Here is a 21,565-nt window from a genome sequence, read left to right as displayed (position 1 = left end):
ATGCATACGATTTCCTGCATATATATATGTTCTTACACAAGCATGCGATTTTTGCAAAGTTGGTTTATCTAATGGACGAACAGTATAGTGGAAAACATAAAATTAATAAAAAAAATAAAGTCGTAACAAATCCCTGTGCTTCTACTCAAATTAAAGGAGGAATATAACTGAGAAAGTGAAATTGGAAATCCTTAATCTACTGAAATGAACGTATTTCACCTCTACTGTCTGAGGAAATAAAACGACAGTTGTGTAATGCCACGATTGGAGCACTACATAGTGAGTCTCATAGGGGTCTTAGTGTGACGTGGGATTGGTCGATTTTTTGTAAGCGTTACTTATGAAAGTCAAATGGTAATGCGTGAAAACGGGAAACGAAGTCGGTCGGGACACGTGCAATTACAAACGTTATTATAACAATGATAAGTTAGATACGGGAATCTGAAAAAATATTAAGCGGGACCCGGGATCAACCCCCCCCCCCCCCAACACCCCAAATTAGACCCCCTACTTATAAACTGTTAACATTTGTTTAATTTCCTGATTTCCTGTCTTTTTTTTCATTACAAAATAACTTTTTTTTCACAAGTGGTTTCTTAAGACATGAATAAGTGTAAGTTAGCAGTGTTATATCAATTGCTTTTAAATACATGATATTTTTGTGAAAGCAGATTCATGAATCGCCGTAACGTCGATCTTCGAAGTTTTCAAATTCTTTGCTTTATAAAATATAATTACATGTTTAACGCCACCGCATTTTTGGCGCCTGTCCCAAGTCAGGAGCCTCTGGCCTTTCTTAATCTTTGTAATTTTTAATTTTAGTTTCTTGTGTATAATTTGGAGTTTAGTATGACGTCCATTATCACTGAACTACTATATATATTGGTTTAGTGGCCAGCTGAAGGCCTCCGGGTGTGGGAGTTGCTCGCTGCATTGAAGACCTATTGGTGACCTTCTGTTGTTGTCTGTTCTATGGTCGGGTTTTTATCTCTTTGACACATTCCCCATTTCCATTCTCAATTGTATAATACTTTCATTCCAGACAAATTTACATTTAGTTGCAAGATATGAACAAACATGACACTACACATATACAAGCTATACAATTGTTGTGAGTGACTTAATTCGTTATGCTTTTTCTTTTTAATTAAGGAGGCTCGCGGGTACAAAAATTTCAGGAAAAAATAAAAAAACTGTTTTGTCATAAAAAATTATATTTATTACACTATTAGCTATTACTTTATGATATGATACAAAAATTAACAAAACAAATCGATTCGGTTTCGCCCCAGATGACTTTTAAAATAAAATGTTTATATCATTGAAAAAGCTCCAAATTATCTCCCTTTGGTGAAAAAAATGCAAATTTTTGGCATTACAATTGAAATATCTTTTTTTACTCATTGGTGACCTATATATTTTATTATTGTTTTCAAATAAGCTTTACATTAACTAAATTACTGTAAAATTTAAGCGATTTCTGTTATTAAGTTCTTTTTTTATTTCGATATTACCTCTTTTGCTCCTATTAGTTCAACAGAAAAAAAAGTACCTGTACAAAAATGTATGCTTCTTTCGAAGAAAGATTGTGAGCGTAAATGATCGGTGACCGCTTTTTTAATTTTATTTTTCTATTAGGTATAAGATAAAGTTCATTTATAGAAAAAAAAATAGCGAAATCTTATATTAAATAAAAAAATGATTTAGACCCGCGAGCTCCCTTAAGTGATACTTGTTTTTATAACAAGATGTTATGTTTTTATTGTTTACAAAACAGTACAGTTTGCATTAAGTACAAGTACTACTTACTATACTGGGTTTTTAGAAAACTTGTCAAAGGCTGCTACTGTTGTCAGTTCAACCAAAGGAATTACAATGGTAGGAAACAGTATAAAAACATCCCACTTGCCTAACGGTAAATTCTGACTTCTTATTACAAGGTTGAAAGCATAAATGGCTATCGTAATGGTTAGAAAAATTTGTGCAAATGCGAACTCCAGTGTTAATACTCCGTAAATTGAACAAGCTAATTGGTTAATGTTCGCATATTTACCAAAACGTTGATGAATTCCAAATGCTGATTGAACGGCATAAAAGAGAAGATCATATACAACCGTATACAGACTGAATCTATCAATGACTTTCCATTTGAAGAAATTTTCACTCTTTGACCTAATGAGGTAAATAATGACGATGGAAGAAACGAAGATGCTACACACTGTCACAATGATTATTGGTACACCAATTACTGAAGGTAATGTTCTAAAACCATATGGTGATACTGTAGTGGTGATGTTTTCTGTATCATTTGTGTGAAGCTTCATCATTCCTCAATGCGATTCAGAAAATGATATGTTTTCTGTGTTTGCGCTGGTTATAACTATATTATGGATGATGATGATAAGTCATTGTTTATTACACATTTATCTTGTTTATTAGTAGTACGTGTTTAAAGAAGCTAAAGAATTGACCATTTGTCATTATTAATGAACTGTTATTGCGCTCAATTGAGGCTAACCATTAGATCTAGATACGTTAATTGGAATGACAACTTGATTGCTAACCAAAACTCATTTACATTTCGATTTGCTTTATTTGTATTTTGGTTCTTTACTTTTACATTATACACAGATAATCACAAACAAATCTGTGTTCATCTTGTTTCCTCATGATTTTTTTCTGTCTACTAAGAAATAACATAAGAAATGCGGTTCACACTGAATCATCCGCGTAGTGCGTTATTTAAAAGTAAAATCACAAAAATAATGAACTCCGAGGAAAATTCATAACAGAAAGTTCCTAGAAAAGTGTGAACTAAATTTAATTCGAAATAACAGAAAACAATAACATTCTGTCATTATGATTTAATTCTGAATTACATTCTTTAGGAGTTAATCATGAAAAATAGTAAGCAAACGTATTCGATATTGACAGTATTTTCTGCAGCTTGTTGTACCCATTTGACAAAGCTTATATTTGACCTACCGATTTAGACGTACTACCGGGATTGTATTTGCATGAGCAACAAGTAATTCTAATGCAATTAGTTTGTAACCATGGAAACGATAATTTTCATTGGACGTTGACAAATATTTTGAGGAGTTAGATTCCACGTTCTTCCAGTCCGTAACTAAGAAAGCCACCATTTTGAATTCCGATTTTTTTGGGGTATGTAATTCTCATAAAATAAACACGATAGTTACATTTTGAGCTTCAATTTTTGTTGTTGTCTATATTGAAGCCATTCTGAAGCGTACAAAAAGTAAAAATACGTTTAGTATTCATGTTTGACATCCAGAGTATACATATGATGCCACATTGTTTCGATGCTAAAGACGATGCAACAGTTTCGCGGACTTTGTCATTTATGCCATTTCTAAGCCAAAATATTCACTAAATTACATTTATTTTAATATGTGGCATTATAATGGAGATAACTTTATTGTTATTTAAGCTTGGCCTTCGTATAACTTGATTTTATTGTCGCAAATATCCGTTTACCTATCTCCGCTCTGCGTCGATAGCCAGCAAACACACAACATTGTAAAAACATTTTTCAAATGTCATATGGACGTCTCTCACAAAATATTTCAATAAGATATCATTTAAACATCGAAAAAATGTTTATCTTAATGTTTTTGAAATGTTTTATTTCTAACATTAAAGTAAAATGTTTTTATAACATTAACATGATTAACGAAATATTATTTTCTAATATCTTTTATTAATGTTCTCAAACATTGTTCTAAATCATTCTGGAGATATTTTTTTAATATAAAAAAATAAAATTTTCTTCAATTAATATTTTATATTATTGTATAGCAATATAATATTTCCCACAGAACGTAACCAAAAGTTAGCGTGCAATAAATTCTAATATTGCACTAGTGCAATAAATCTTCAAAATTCATGACGTCATCAACGTTTAAATCTTAGTTTAAACCAATTTTTACTTTCAAATATTATATTGCTATACAATAAAAGGGTTATTGCATGAATATTGGGGAATATTGTCCCTCGTAGAACATATATTGCACTCGCAAGCTCGTGCAATATAAAATTCTACTCGGGACAATATTCCCCAATATTAATGCAACAACCATATATTATTACAACATTTAAAGTAAATATTTTACAAATATCTCAAAAACATTCTGCAAAATTTTTTTACAGAAAATGTAGTTTTGCTATTTGCATAAAATGTTTTATAAAGTAAAATTAAAATGTTTTACATTAAACATCTGAAAAAAAGTCAGCCAAATGTTTTCTATAAAATATTTTGACATGCACATTATTTAATAGTCTTACTGATATTTTATTCAACATTTTACGGATATATATATAACATTTTATCTAAACTTTACTCAAAACCTCACACACATCGTCTTGTGGAATTAGCTCGTTTTTTTTCAGGATATAAGATATAATACTACATTTCATAAATATCATGACAAGCAAGATACATGTACTATACCATTGTAATCCTAGAATGATATCTGGAAGGAGTCAGATTTTATTCCTTCTTACAAATGTATATTAAAATTCAAAAGATTCAACATTAAATTAAGTAATAATGTATTAATAAACAATTATCTTTCTTTAATATTTTTTTCTTTTCATTTCGTTCGTGTATATTTCAGAAATTAAAAGAAATGAAAACTCGTAACTGAAGTAATTCCGTTTTCGTATCGTTTATATGCATTACGGAAAACCGATCATTTCCGAAATCGACTTTTGTTTTATCACCGGAAATGATACTGCATTTGAATTTTGAAACGAAGAGGAAAGTCAGAGAGCACGAAAATTATTTGTTACGCGATATATACTCACTTGGTTAGAATGATTAATCTTTTAAGATGAAACTTGTGCATTCATTTTGTGTGTTCAATCATAATCGGAACCAATACATTGGTTTCTAGAACTGCGTTTCGAGGTATTTAAAAAGGGGGCCTGTCCAAGGCAAGCAATCGTTTGGTTCTTTTGAGTGATTCTTGTAAATAGTCTATGCATTTGTCTTATATGTAACCCCATAAGGGAGTCTATGCCCTACATCCGCCAATGTTCCAGCATTTACATACCCAAATTATGCAATTCACAGGCACTTGTTTCTATCCATTGGAAGACCCACTATCCACGTATATTCACAGGCACATGTTTCTATCTAAGGGCAGCTCCACTATCACATATATTTATGTGTCTACAGACTATACGATAGTCGACCACTGGGTCTTCCCATGGATATAAACATGTGCATGTGGTTTGATTGCCAATACACCTTATCGCTATTCGTCTGTCAGCACTGGCCATTGACATCACAAAAGTTCCTGTAAAATGTTGACGTCATAATAGAAACTATTAGACACACATTATTGCTATTTGTCCGCCAATACTGGATAACACACAACTGTCACAACATCCCATAAATTTTGATGTCATAATAAAAATATCTGACGCCAAAATGGAAAAGTGATTGTTGTTTGACATCAAAAGTTCAAGCAGGACAGATTCTCAGGTCAAGCGGGAATAGTGATAAGGTGTATTATTGTATGAAGTTAATCGATAAGGTGTGTGAGACAGCTATCCATCAGAATTCAAATGACTTGGATAAAAGAAATTATAGGTCACTGTACAGCTTTCAACACTGAGAAACCCAATAACATATAGTTCACCTTAAATCAGCCTTTAAAAGGCCTTGACAAACAAATGTCAATTTTTTCTCAAAATATAAATCAATAAATATAATTTTAAGCAAAAGCTTATATTATCTTGTTTGTACTGAAGTCCTACATAGTCTTTTTGCATGTTCATTAAGCTGTTAAGGGAAATTTAATTTACTGTTTTGCAAATACATACGTACACTGATTTTACTAGAAAATAATTTCCAATCATGAGGATACTAAAATACAGACACTTATCAAACACGGAAAACCGTGGTAACTATCATGAGGATACTGAATTACAGACACATATCAAACACGGAAAACCGTGGTAACAATCATGTTGATACTGAATTACAGACACATATCAAACACGGAAAACCGTGGTAACAATCATGTTGATACTGAATTACAGACACATATCAAACACGGAAAACCGTGGTAACAATCATGTTGATACTGAATTACAGACACATATCAAACACGGAAAACCGTGGTAACTATCATGAGGATACTGAATTACAGACACATATCAAACACGGAAAACCGTGGTAACAATCATGTTGATACTGAATAACAGACACATATCAAACACGGAAAACCGTGGTAACTATCATGAGGATACTGAATTACAGACACTTATCAAACACGGAAAACCGTGGTAACAATCATGTTGATACTGAATTACAGACACATATCAAACACGGAAAACCGTGGTAACTATCATGAGGATACTGAATTACAGACACATATCAAACACGGAAAACCGTGGTAACAATCATGTTGATACTGAATTACAGACACATATCAAACACGGAAAACCGTGGTAACAATCATGAGGATACTGAATTACAGACACTTATCAAACATCTCAAGTTAAACAAATTAGGAATTTCCCTACCTTCTATTATTTAGGTCTACATGCACAATCTTAGGTTTGAAACAATTAGTAAACAGACAACAATCCACCAACTTTGACAATACGATAGTGTTATCAAATTATGTTTGATGTAAAGAAGAAAAAACGATGACGAAATTAAATAAATACTCAACAACTAAATTCATTATATTTCTGAATGAATGGCCCCAGTTTGTAGATATGCCCGAGTCAACAGTTGCGTATACAAAGTTGTAATCGTGCATAACAAAAACGAAATACAAATTACTATTACAAATGAAACAGTTTGTACAGTATCTTCTAAACAATATTTTTGCTGGTGTTCGTATACTAATCATTACATTAAAAGTACCCTGTTTCGTGGGAAAGTCTATTGCTCTTGCTGATAATACATATATCATACATCTATCTACAACTTCGGTCCTTAGAAATCCTTGTCTTCAACAATTTGGCTTTGTGCGGTCCTGATGGTCAATTCAGAAAAAAGCTTCGGACACATGAAATTATAACGTGTTGCTTACATCGTTTTTTGTATAGAAGACACCATTTTCTATTTTGTATCTGTATTGTTGGTTAGTTTTTTGTATTTTGTGATGGACCTATGTTTTTGTCACCTGTAATCGTAAGTCTAAAGTGTAAACCTAGGTATAAAGCTATTTTCTGCAAATGTCTAATAACGGAAGGTGTACGAAAAGGATTGTGCTGTTTATTTGTTTAGTACTTATTAATGATGGAACGTCTGTATGAGTTCCTGATTACGCCTGATACCTTACCAATAAGGCCTTTTAAAAAGTGATTAACAATCAAATATCATTGATATTCATTTATGATAACTAACAGCACACTTATCAGCTTGCTCATCATGATCATGTCACTTACACTTTACATTCCGTTACAAATACTTGCAACACCAGCTTATTTTTTATTAAACGTTATCAAAAAACTGTTCGGCGAAATTTCTCAAGGTTACGCGATCAAGTCAGACAAACAAGAAATATATGTGCTCAATTTTATGTTATAGATAATGCATATTTTAAGGTTTTTCTTGTCGTTGAACACACCGAGGGGTGTCAGGATTGATCAAATGAAAGACCGACCGTAGGGAGGTATTTCTTTGAGCAATCCTGACATCCCGAGGTGTGTTGTACGACAAGAAAAACCTTAAAATATGCATTATCTGACTTATATACCGTCAAAATAATATTAATTTTTATAAAGATTTGCAAAATTTAGTATCCTATTTTACCGACAACACTAAGGTGGGATATTCCTTTCTAATGCGTTCAGGTTTTAATACGCCCTACGGCTCATTTAGAATGTGAAAAAAAAAACGCACTAATTAATCTAGATATAAACCTTTTAAAAAATATTATCCATACACAATAAACATATTACTGTAACTGCATGAAGTAAGACACAAATGTATTGTTACCATCCGATAAAGGTGTATGACAAATACCAATGAATACAAGACACATTGTAAATAATTTATTGTACCACTTAGGTTATGGAAAAGGGGGAGGAGTATGTTTTTTTTCTATTTGTAAAGTCATTTCTATAGCGGAACAATGGTTATTTTTTTTAACAATTTTAATTAAATCGAATGAAAAATTCAGAAAGATTGTCTTTTGAATAGCAATACATTTTATTAACAGATACTCAGGATATAATTATATACCCTCCGTACCCGACCCTTTTCTGAGTTACGTTAATGTTATTCAATAGTATATAATATTATCTTATTAGTTGATCATTTAATAGAGTAAAAGTATACATAAATTTAAAACAGTTAAGAACTGACACAAAGACGAATATAAATACATGTAGGTCACAGTATGATTTCCTATTCAGCGTTTATCGTCCAAAACATGCATGAAATATTTGCCACTGGACGTTAAGCAAGCAACCAACAATCAACCAACCTATTCAGTGTGACTCAAAACGATTTTCAAAATCTAACACACTAATATGTTAAATCTGGCTTTTTATTTATAAAAGTCTATATTAAAATTCATCTCACATATATGATAATATTTCTTTATTGTAGCCATAAATTAACAAAACTTCACGTTATTTGTTTCTAAAATTGAAATGCGGACAATGAAGGTTTCTTTTACATCTATCATCGATTGAACTTTAAAATATAAATTTCCAAATCGGCAACAAAAAACTATCAGACGAATAAAATTTTGAAGTAAATTATAGATTTCATTTTTATCAAGGAAAATAATGACCTCACACAGGTATTTTATGCCTTTGAGCATTTTTCATTGAAACATGGTATCGTCTGGGTTGATTCTGAAAAAGAATGACCTGTCGTTCTGAAAAAAAATAACTTCATATACATGTAGGTATATAATATTCCATATTGCTAAAACTTAAGTAGGTGTGTCTATATGAACAGGACTTTGAATAAATAAGCATATTCACCTGCGGAAAAAATGTATTCACCGCGAATACGTCGCATGCTTTGACGTGTATAATTTTGGTAAACAACAATTGTATGTACATTCGAAATTTGTAAATATTTCCTTTACTTACATTTTTCTCGAAATAGGTAATAAACAATTATTGTCTTTTGTTTCGGTAAATATTTGATAAAATTGAATTTTTAAAAACTGATATTCACTTCGGCCGTTGGTCTCGGTGAATATTAGTTTTTCAAAAGTCAACAAAACTACACATTCACCTCATCAAAAGACAGTAATTGTATAATATTATCTGAAACGTTCATTTCCTTGCTGCTTTAAGAAAGAAAAGCAAATCTATATCTCTATATTCATAGCTGGCGTGTGACGAATTTAAATTGATATTTCTATATATTCTTTGAACGCGGAATTGGAAAACGTAAACGTAACTCATCTCATATGCCAGGTTTAACATATTGTACGCCAAACTAACAAAACACTCATAATTAACTCCCGAATACAAAAACGAAAAGTATATACAGACTTTGTTTTAGCCAGTAACTTTAAATTGTATGTGTTACTAAATGATGTTCAACTAGGTTTTTACATCCAATGTATCGTAGTAACGTTTTCCGTTAAACGATTTGAAAAAGGAAATTGATTAACAACAACGAAATGGTAGGTATTCAAACTGATGTTTTTCATTATGTGGCGTTTAGGGAAATGGTATATAAAACATTTTAATGCTGAAAATACAGTTGGAGTACTATTAGTCACAAAACGTAGAAGCGAGTAAAAACGATCCACGATTGATTACGTATTTACGATTATGTAACATACATCATATTATTAGTAATGGATACTCCATAGTCTATATTTATACGGCTGAAAACAAATCTTTACAACAAAAGAGATTTCTGCCTCCAAAATTGTGAACTTTCCATTTCTATGTAGCAACATTCAAGTATTACGGAGTATATATCTTGTAATAGATACGATTTCTTATGATGATTTCCTTGATAGAGGTTCACTGCTCACAGGAAAGATATACAACTAAAAATTCCAAGTAGTAAAGCTAAAATCATTCCTTCGAAAATTTTACAGACGCCATTACGAGTTGATTAACCGTATGGAATGTCCGGTTCACATATGATATTGAATATGCACTTTGTGTCGTAATAACAATCCCGTACCCTGTTGACCTACCGAATAAGACGATTGGCCGAGTTTGTTATAACATGAGCAACACGACGAGTGCCAGATGTGGAACAGGATCTGTTTCCGTCATAGAATATCAGTTTCACAGATGATATCAGATATGTTCTGTGTGTCGTAACTGCAATGATGTTTCCTTTTCTTGAATGTGACCTACCGATTTGGACTATTAATCTGGTTTGTAAATACCTAAACAACACGACGGGTGCCACATGTGAAGCAGGATCTGCTAACCCTTCTAGAAAAAAACTGAGACCACCCAAGTGTTTAACGGACTTCAAGTTGCTTAGTGTTTATGTTTCTATTTTGTGTATTGTGTATTATTGTTTATCCTTTGTCTTTTCTGTTTTAGCCATTGCGTTGTCAGTTTATTTTCGATTTATGAGTGTGAATGTCGCTCTATTATCTTTCACCTTTCTTTATTAAGTTGTATTGTTTTGTCGGGCTTAAAGGTTGCACTTGAGTTTCGTGTTAGGAATTTAAAAGAGTCAGGGCTTCATGTAAAATACGAATTAAACTATCTACAACTCAACAACCCAAACCAACCATGGCCAATAAATAGGTTTATTGGTTACATATTTTATTCGATAACTAAATTTGTCCATCTAATAGAAATATGCCTGTCAAAAGATGCATAGAATAAAAAGAAGGGTTTCGTTACGTTTCTTAAAATCTATATGTTTATAATGTTTCACATTTAGTCGTGTCACAACAATTGTTAGCTTGCTATGTGGTGTGGGTTTTGTTTATTGTTAAAAGTTCTACGGGATTTAATAATCTAATTATATAAATCCAACATACTTTTCTGCTCTTTCGTCATTTTGTTGTCTCTGTGACATATTCCCCGTTTCAATTTTTAATTTTATCTTGACTAGGCATGATTCGATTTAGTAACTGGACCACTGATGTTACCAGCATATAACAGAAATTGTACAAAAATGTACCACAATAATCATGCATATATTACTCGAATAATATATTGCTACATGAGATTAAAAACATATAAATATATCTAGTCACATTTAAATAGATATTAACATTTTACACAATCAGCGTTTAAGTTCCATAGGAATTGTATGGGGAAAATAATGAAAGCACTGTGACCGACTTTAAACTAGTACATATGTATAGTACGAATTGAACCGATCGGGAAGTATTGATTCCTTTTCGTCACTGTCTTTATAATAAATCGGCCAATTGCATGCCTTATCATACATGTATATTTGTATAATGATAATTTTTCGTGTACCATGTCTAAAAGCGTTGCGCATATATGATTAATTTCACACGTTTATGAGTTGTATATCATTTGAATTTGGATGAAAAGTCTTCAATATTGTGTTCGTCAAAGTCAATGATTGTGAGTACTCATACCTTTCGTTAGTGTTTAAAATATGAAAATTTGCATAAAGAAAATAATTGAAACAACTCAATATTTGCAATTATTGCATTGGTTGTAATTATTGCATTGGTTGCAATAAAGTTAAGAATTGAAATGGGATATATGTCAAATAGACAATAACCCAACCAAAGAACAGACAACAGTCGATAGCCACTAATCGTTCGTCAAAATTTTTAAAATACTGAACTCCGAGGAAAATTGATAACAGAGAAGTCCCTTTTCAAATGGCAAATTATTAAGCACAAATACATCAAACGAATAGACAACAACTGTCATATTTCTAACTTGGTACAGGCATTTTCTGTTGTAGAAAATGACTGATTAAACTTGGTTTTATGGCGATTTAACTGTCACTTGTATGCCAGTCGCATCAAGTTCAATTATTTTGACAACGATGCGTGAATAAAACAAACAGACATAATAGTTGAAGATGTCAAAATAGGGGTATAACAGTCAGCACCGTGTCACAATTTCAATTACTACAGATAGCAAAGACAAAGTTAACAAGTAAACATATATCAAATTGAACAACCACCTTCATTGCTTCCTAATTTTTGTACTTCAAATTAACCCATTAAGGATCGAGAGATTTTAAGCACTGGGATCAAATCGTAATTTTAACATTAAATCTCACGCATTTCGCGTGTTTGACCTCATAATGTAAACGTCACACAAGTAGAGATATAAAACAATTCTGTCGTTCAAAGTATGCAAAAATTATAATAGAACAATAACACAACGGCAGGATGTTTTAAGTACAGAGACACGTACTATCTATCACATAAACTTAAAAAATCAATGTAGGTTCCTGACCTAAGACAGGCGCAATATTAAGGTCGGGTTAAACATGATTTGTTAGATCTCAACCCTCCCGTATACATATTATAGAATAAAGAAACACATAGTAATACGCAGAGTAAAAGTCAGTTAAAAAGAAGTCCGAGTCGATGTCAGAATAGGCAGCTATGGAAACTAAGATAAATGACAGTGACATACAAACGAACAAAGGACTTCTAGCAGTTATAAACATGCCATATTCAGACTTTAATTATACTGATTGAAATATTATGACTTCTTCATATGCAAGTCATGTGAAATACCGTGATTTTTCCCAGTGAACTTACAAACACGATCATTTTATATGTGAGACAAATTGGGTTATTTCTCTCATTTGACATCATACAACAAGAAGTTTTGTCAAGGCGTTGTCAATGGCGACGCATCAAAGGAAATTGTTAATGCGTTGAACATATAGTTCCTTACATTTTCTACTTGTATTTCATTTAAAAGTCGATGTTATAAAACATCAAACATAAGAAAATAGTTAACACTCGACGCTCTCTCATATTATGATGATCTGTCACTCGTTCAATATTTTTGCAATATTTGAATTCTTCGATTAGTTATACTACAATAATCAACCGTTTCACAGCAGTTTTGTTTTATTTTTTATTTTTATAATTTAAAGAAAAAACATGATACTTGGTCAATACAACTATTAACATTTTTTAAGAGGGAGGTTTGGCATGCCACAAAACCAGGTTCAATCCACCATTTTTTTCTGTAAAAAATGTCCTGTACCAAGTCATGAATATGGTCATAGTTATATTATAGTCCGTTTCTATGTGTGTTACATTTTAACGTTGGGCGTCTTTTGTGTCGTTTGTTTCTTCTTATTTTTGAGTGTGAATTCACATTATTATAAGACGTGTCACGGTACTTTTCTATCCCAAATTCATGTATTTAGTTTTTCTGTTATATTTGTTATTCTCATCGGATTTTTTCTAATGCTTAGTTCGTTCCTGTTTGTGTTACATTTTATTGTTGTGTTGTCATTCTCGTATATTTAAAGAGTTTCCCTCGCTTTTGGTTTGTGACCCCGGATTTGTTTTTTTTTCTATCGATTTATGAGTTTTGAACATCGGTATACTACTGTTTCCCATATTAACTTTAAATCCTATACATAAGGTTGAAACCTAAGACATTAAACTTTCGAACTGTTAAACCCTGGCAACCGAATACCTAACAATTTTTGTGAGCACTTACTCTTCTACAAGCATGCCACACATGAAAAGATTCAACCGCAAGAAATAGAAGTCCTAAATTGGACACGACAGACAAGGCTAAACCGAAGAATTCAAAATATTCCATAATTCGAAAAATAGATCAATATGAATAATCACCATATATAAAACATTGATCCTACATTATAGAGCGCAAAATAAAAAGAGGCTATAGACCATATGAACATTTTCACTTATATATTAATTTCCGTCTTCATTAGTTTTGTGTCAGTAACTCTTGTAATCATATCATACACTTTTCCGTAAAACGATGACCTCTCTCAGTGCAACACATCCAACACTTTATGTCAAGAATATGGATAGCCACAGCTGCCTTATGATAACAATAACCAAACCATTACTGGTAAAGATTAATCATGAAGCAAATGTTCTATAATATAAGGACATTTGACTATAATACTCTGTCAATTTGCTATATTACTAAGATACATTTATATACTATAAAGTCACTTTGATACAACATGAAACTACCTTTTCATACTATTCTGTCATTTCACTTTGTTATGAAGATAATATTTCATACTATGAAGACATCTTGGTATAGCATTGAGCTACATTTTCATACTTATTTGTCATTTAACTAAACTATTATGTGATATATCTATGTCATAAAGATACATTTTATACTATAAAGATATCTTAATATAACATGAAGCAACTGGTTCATACTATTTTGTCACCACAGTATAGTATAACGATAAATTTGTATACTATATAATCATCTCGATAAAACATGGAACAATTTTGTCATACTATTATGTCATATAACTATCTTTTAAAGACATACTTTAATATCAATCTAACAGTTCGTATATCAAGAGGTGTCATCTATATATATCAGTAGACTATTTGATTACACTATAAGACCATTTCGTCATACCATAATCATTCATCATATCATAAGACCATTGCATCATGCCATAATACAAATCTATAAATAGCGACGAAATTTCCCGCGAAATTCATCCGCAACATCGATTGTAATTGAAAAAAAGTTCATGAAGGAAATTTTTTTTGCGAGCATTAGGGAATTGCTTTCAACATGTTCAAGATGCATGAATTTATCGACAGAAGGGGTGCCGACGGGGTTCTTTTGAGCTCTCCTTTTCGTATATGAATGAATGGCTTTTTTAATATTTAAGTGCAACCTGAATTATAACAAACAATGACATTCATATATGCAAGTAATTTTCAGCCGGCCAAATAGGCTTATGATGCACTGCATTGCGTATCATTATTGAACATAAAATAAATTATAAATAAATAAATATATACAGTTCGTATAATTAAGATTTTTAAATATATGTCATTTAAATAAATGCGTATGTGAAAGAGTAACTGTTTTCCAGTTTGGTTTGGTTTCATCTGGTGTGTTAAAAAATTGACTACAAAAGTGTCGAAGAGGGAACATTTGTGGCTATAAACACAGCTATGAATAACAAGACTTTCGGCTGTGAAAAAAATTATACCGGGCTCTTTATTTACAAAGGAATGGAAACGATTTTGTATCATATCATATATTTCTGATATAATCTACTACTCACATATTCAGCATGTATTTCTTGTATAAAACATGCTAATATTCAAACCACGATAACTCACTCCTGTTCCAATATGAATGCAATATATGTTACAGGACGATAAACACTTGTTCTTCAATTTAATCAATCTTTTATACGTCTGCCAAATTTTGACGGGACGTATTATGGTATACAAATGTCCGCCGTCCGTCCGTCTGTCTTTCTGTTCGTATGTCGATCTGTCCAGCGTTCACATGTCTCACCGTAACTTGAGAACCGCTTATTCAAATTTTATGACACTTAACATAGTTGTTTCTTATGATGGTCAAACAATCTGTATACGTTTTGGTGAAACTAGGATTTAAACTTTTTGAGTCTGGGGACTTTATAACTAAAACAAGGGGGTGTTTTCACATACGAGCTGTATCTCAAAAACGATATATAATTAAAACTTAATACACTTCTTAGTTATATTAATCTAAAGATCTGTATAATTTTTGGTGATGATTCAAAATATTTTTTTTTTTTTTTTTTTAAAGTTATTGAGTTCTTGGGAAAAAAGAGGGGGGGTACCTGTCGCACCGTATCTCAAATACCATTAAGGATTAATTCTTTAAACTTTACAACTGTGCACACTTCTAGGTTATATTAATCTAAAGTTCTGTATAGTTTTGTGATGATTCAAAATTTTATTTTTGTAAAAAACGTTTTTTTCTCATGTCGCGCCGTATCTCAAAAACTATTTATGATTATTGCATAAAGCTTCAAACACTTTCAAACAAAAGCCGAAGGGCGTATCATGCGCTCTTGGCGCAGCTGGTTTTTTTGTTAATCGTGAACAATCCAGCCTAAAACTTGAAATTCAACGGGATATTGTACATATATTTCTCATCGATGTTAATATATTTTTGATTAATTTTCATTTTGTTTCGTTTATTTCTGTTTATTCATTCGTTTCTATGTCGTATCGCACTTTATAGTCACACAATAGTATCGTTCCTGTCTCATGTTTGTACGGGAATTACCGTTCGGTTTGAGTGCGGAAATCAGAGATGAACATTTCTTTTTTGAACAACTTCAAATAATGTTATATCAAAACATAAAATTGAGAATGGATATGGGGAATGTGTCCAAGAGACAACAACCCGACCATAGAACAGACAACAGCAGAAGGTCGCCAATAGGTCTTCAATGCAGCGAGAAATTCCAGCACCCGGAGGCGTCCTTTAGCTGACCCCTTAACAAATAAATATACTAGTACAGTGATAATGAACGCCATACTACACTCCAAATTATACACAAGAAACAAAAATAAAAAAATTACAAGACTAACAAAGCACAGAGGCTCCTGACTTTAGACAGGCGCAAAAACGCGTCGTAGTTAAACATGTTTATTAGATCTCAACCTTCCCCCTATACCTCTAGCCAATGTAAATGTTTTCAGCATATTGTCATCTTTACTTTGACTTCCTATATACTAGGATACTAGGTTATAGCAAGGATTTGTATAGTTACAATACAAATCCTTAGTTAAAGGACGTGCGGCTGGAATATGTCACATCTCTCTGTCAATTACTATGTGAATAGGTAGGAGAAAATATCAGAAATATATGATAAGTTGAACAAAAAATCCCATTACTTGTTAAATAAAAAGCTCAGTATTTTTTTTTCACAGCCACAAGTTTGGATGTTCATTGTTGTGTTTCTGTCCACAAATGTCCCCTCTTCGTCTCTTTGGTAGTATTTTTTTCAACACACCGCATTAAACCAAATCAAAAATGGAAAAAAGTCACACGATAACATACGCAACATTATAGGCAATAAATTCATTCATCTGGAAAGCGATTCCCTATATATATATATATAGCTAAGGACCGCAAAAGGATTTCCTTCACGGCTTTTTTTTTCTCTCATTGCAATCGATCTTGCGGATGAATTTCACGGGGAATTTTCACCGTTATTTATAGATTTGTCCTATGATATGATGAAAATATCTTGTGATATGGTGAAATGGTATTATGATATGATAAAATGGCCTGATAATATGCATGGTGAAATGGTATTATGGTATGATGAAATGGTCTTATGATATGGTGAAATGGTCTTATGATATGGTTAAATGGTATTATGGTATGACGAAATGGTTTTATAATGTAATCAAATAGTTTACTGGTATATAAATGACACCTCGTGATATAAGGACTGTTAGCTTGATATTAAAATATGTCTTTATAAGATAGTTATATGACATAATAGTATGACACAATTGTTCCATGTTGTATCGAGACGATTGTATAGTATACAAATTTATCGTTATAATATACTGTGGGGAAAAATAGTATGAACAAGTTGCTTCATGTTATGTTTAATAAACTCATCATAGATGACAGGACTAAATTTAGAATATACGTCTGCAAAAGACTCATCAGTGACGCTCGAATCTAAATAGGTTTAAAAGGCCAAATAAAGTACGAAGTTGAAGAGCATTGAGAACCAAAATTCCTAAAAGTTTTGCCAAATACAGCTAAAGTAATCTATGCCTGAGGTAGAAAAGCCTTAGTATTTCAAAAATTCAAAAAAATTTAAACAGTAAATTTATAAATATAACCATATCAATGACAATTCATGTCCGCAAAAAAAGTGCTGACTACTGGGCTTGTGATACCCTCGGGGAAATAAATCTCCACCAGCAGTGGCATCGACCCAGTGGTTGTAAATAAACTCATCATAGATACCAGATATCTTTATAGTATAAAATTAATCTTTATGACATAGATATATCACATAATAGTTTAGTTAAATGACAAATGAATCATTATGAAAATGTAGCTCCATGTTATATCAAGATGTTTTCATAGAAATATTATCTTCATAACAAAGTGAAATGACAGAATTGTATGAAAAGGTAGTTTCATGTGGTATCAAAGTGTCTTTATAGTATATAAATATATATTGGTTATATCGCAAATTGACAGAGTATTATAGTCAAATGTCGTTATAGGAAAGAACATTTGCCTCATGGTATATCTTTACCCGTAATGATATGGTTATTGTTACCATAAGGCAGCTGTGGCGTTCCATTAAAGAACATTGAGCACTCCAATTAAGCATATTCCTGATCAAACATCTGTAATTATTATTCAAGAGTCACTAAATATCCGGGCAGTAATTCTGGTACCGTTTATTTTATTACAGAAATATTAGTAGTAGTACATTTTTATTAACCACTTTTGTTTTTCTAATTCTACTTCGTTTCTTATTTTCAGCTATTCCCAATGTTATTATTTTTACTGTTATCAATTGTGTTTCCACTTTCAAAACAATTTTTGATAGAAAGTTCAACTAACGTTCCGTCTAAGGATGCAATGTTTATGACTGATACTCATTACTATCGGCTATTAGATATGATCATTGAGGAAAGCCATGCACGACAAAAACAAACCACTGCATTTGGGCAATACATCGGTCAACTTCAAAATGTTCAACGGGTGGTTGAAGAAATAAAAAATCAGATTACAAATGAAATTACCAAATCTAAGGAGATAGAGCATTTACACAATGAGACTTCACAATTAAAACTTGAAAATAAAAATCTCCGAGCAATGCTTAGCGAATTTAAAGTAGATGTTGACCAACTCAAAATCGACTGTAATAGATCAAAGAATCAATCTAAAATTATTAATTCACAACAAGAACAGTCAAAAAATGTTCAGTATTTAAATGAAATTGCTGCCGTTGCAAACAAAACTATTATTTTTGCGAGTGCTATCAAATCAATGAATAGTCGCATCGATACGATAGCTGCCGAAAATATAGCAACCAATTTAGATTTGATGAAGTTAAACAATAGAACTTCGTTGGTCGATTTGAGTGCTTCAATGAAACTTCAAGATATGGTCCGTCATCAAAATACGTCTATTACTGCGTTGTCACAGGAGTTGGCAAACCTTTCTCAAAACTATACCAAAGCATTGAAATTGATGGATGCAGATATGCGTTACAAACTGGAGGCAATAAGAGGACATATTAACACGAGCAACGATAACTGTAAGTTGCAAACTTATTATAGGAGAGTTCACACACTACTATTTTTCATAAGAATACGTTAAACATGATATTTATTTTTAATATCATTTTTATTTGCACCGCATACATCAAATATTAACATAACCAATTATTCAATTTGTCATTTTTCTGTTTTAAGTTAGAATGTGAAAGTGAACAAACAGGGATGAAATCGTTTGTTTCGCTATTTTCAATATGATACTATATAGTTATCAAAGGTACCAGATTATAATTTAGTACGCCAGACGCGCGTTTCATCTACATAAGACTCATCAGTGACGCTCAAATCCAAAATATTATCCAAAATATTTAAAATATTTTTAAAATTATAGACCATATGCCTATATACCTCTATAATGTCACTTGAACGTTTAGTAATCATATAGTTTTGTTAAACCTAGCGTACACATATTATATCGATTTGTTACCATTTTTGACAAATGATGTATTTTTCAAAACTACTTGTTTTTTGTTGTTGTTAATCTGTAAGTGCTATTCATGGGGATTCATGATTATTTATTTTGTAACACTACAAGTGCATTAAGGTAGCCATTTGGTTTTAACTTTATATAGTACAACGTAAATCGCTACTTTTAGAAATCGTCGATAAAAAAATCCTTATATAAGTAGCATATGGTCCTTTTTATTGTAACAGGAAATTAAAGCCACACATTTTAGGAAAACCAGCCTACTTTTCATGTCAGATAGCCAGCTTATATTCCTAGCGTATATATCAAATAGTCCATTTTATATTTTAGTTTTCAATACTGTGTGTTTCAATTCGTCAGAAGATGTTGTTGTCAACACAACTAATGGAAGATACTTTGAAGATCTAGTTGACATTAACGGGGATGGACATACTATTACACCTGGATTTTATCTTTTTTTCATGTGGATAAGGTCGAGGGACATCGTCGGTGATATACGCATTTATAAAAATACTGAGTTAATCTCCGTTGCATATTCGTTTCTTACTATAACAGATAAAACAAAAATTATGGGAGCTGATATATACCAGGGATCAATAATGGCAGCTGTAGTTTTAGAAAAAGGAGATAAACTGTCAATAGAAACTAATAATGATGGGACAGGAGGATTGTGTGCTACTATAATTAAAATTAGGTAATGTGTTGCATCAACAACTGGAAGAATCGGGAAAACAATATAGCTGTCTTCTAGACGACTGCCTCGCCAGATAGAATTAATTGATAAAATTTCAAACAGTTTTTATTGTCTCATGAATAAACCATTAATGAAAGAAGAAACAAGACAACAACATAATACGATATTAAAAGAGGGACGAAAGATACCAAAGGGACAGTCAAACTCATAAAACTGACAACGCCATGGCTAAAACTGAAAAAGACAAACAGAAAAACAATAGTACACATGACACAACATAGAAAACTAAAGAATAAACAACACGAACCTCACCAAAAACTAGGGGTGATCTCAGGTGCTCCGGAAGGGTAAGCAGATCCTGCTCCACATGTAGCACCCGTCGTCTTGCCTATGTGATTACAAATCCGGTAAATAGTCTAATTCGGTAGGTCACATTCATGAAAGGGAAGGGGATTGTAGTTACGACGTAAGGAACATATCCGATATCATTTGTGAAACGGTTTTATGGATTTATGAGTTTTGAACAGCGGTATACTACTGTTGCCTTTATTCCATAACGGTCAACCAACTCGTGATGGCGTCCGTAAAATTTACGAAGGGATGATTTCAACTTCACCATTTGGAACTCTTGGTTAAATAGCTTCCTTGTGAGCAGTAACCCTCTATCAAGAAAATCATGATAGGAAATGCAAGCACGGGAATATCGTATCAATTGGGAGATAGATTTAACATGTTTAACAAACAATATTAATCAATTCACCATTTGGAACTCTTGGTTAAATAGCTTCCTTGTGAGCAGTAACCCTCTATCAAGAAAATCATGATAGGAAATGCAAGCACGGGAATATCGTATCAATTGGGAGATAGATTTAACATGTTTAACAAACAATATTAATCAATTCACCATTTGGAACTCTTGGTTAAATAGCTTCCTTGTGAGCAGTAACCCTCTATCAAGAAAATCATGATAGGAAATGCAAGCACGGGAATATCGTAACAATTGGGAGATAGATTTAACATGTTTAACAAAAAATATTAATCATAATGCCAAATTATTGATGGAAAAGACGAGATCGAATGAACCCCAACAAATTTATTAATGAAGATTCGTATTGCGGATAATATACATGATATTTACATGCATAACAAATAGTTACAATAGTTACTTACTCGGTCAACGCCTGCGATATCGCT

At 32.0% G+C, this 21,565-nt stretch overlaps 1 protein-coding gene across 1 annotated transcript; it reads left to right on the top strand.

Moving 5' to 3' along the window:
• The first annotated feature begins 18,494 nt into the window (after nt 1–18,494).
• Nucleotides 18,495–20,475, top strand: LOC139499349 (uncharacterized). The gene is made up of 2 exons (XM_071288020.1): nt 18,495–19,231; nt 20,008–20,475. Exons 1-2 carry the CDS (start codon nt 18,550–18,552, stop codon nt 20,373–20,375), a joined length of 1,050 nt encoding a protein of 349 aa, XP_071144121.1. The 5' UTR covers nt 18,495–18,549; the 3' UTR covers nt 20,376–20,475.
• Nucleotides 20,476–21,565: the final 1,090 nt, after the last annotated feature.

Source organism: Mytilus edulis, chromosome 12, assembly GCF_963676685.1.
Source record: "Mytilus edulis chromosome 12, xbMytEdul2.2, whole genome shotgun sequence".
NCBI classification, from domain to species: domain Eukaryota; kingdom Metazoa; phylum Mollusca; class Bivalvia; order Mytilida; family Mytilidae; genus Mytilus; species Mytilus edulis.
The sequence above is the reverse complement of the archived record's forward strand: the minus strand, read 5'-3'. Positions and strand labels throughout refer to the sequence as shown.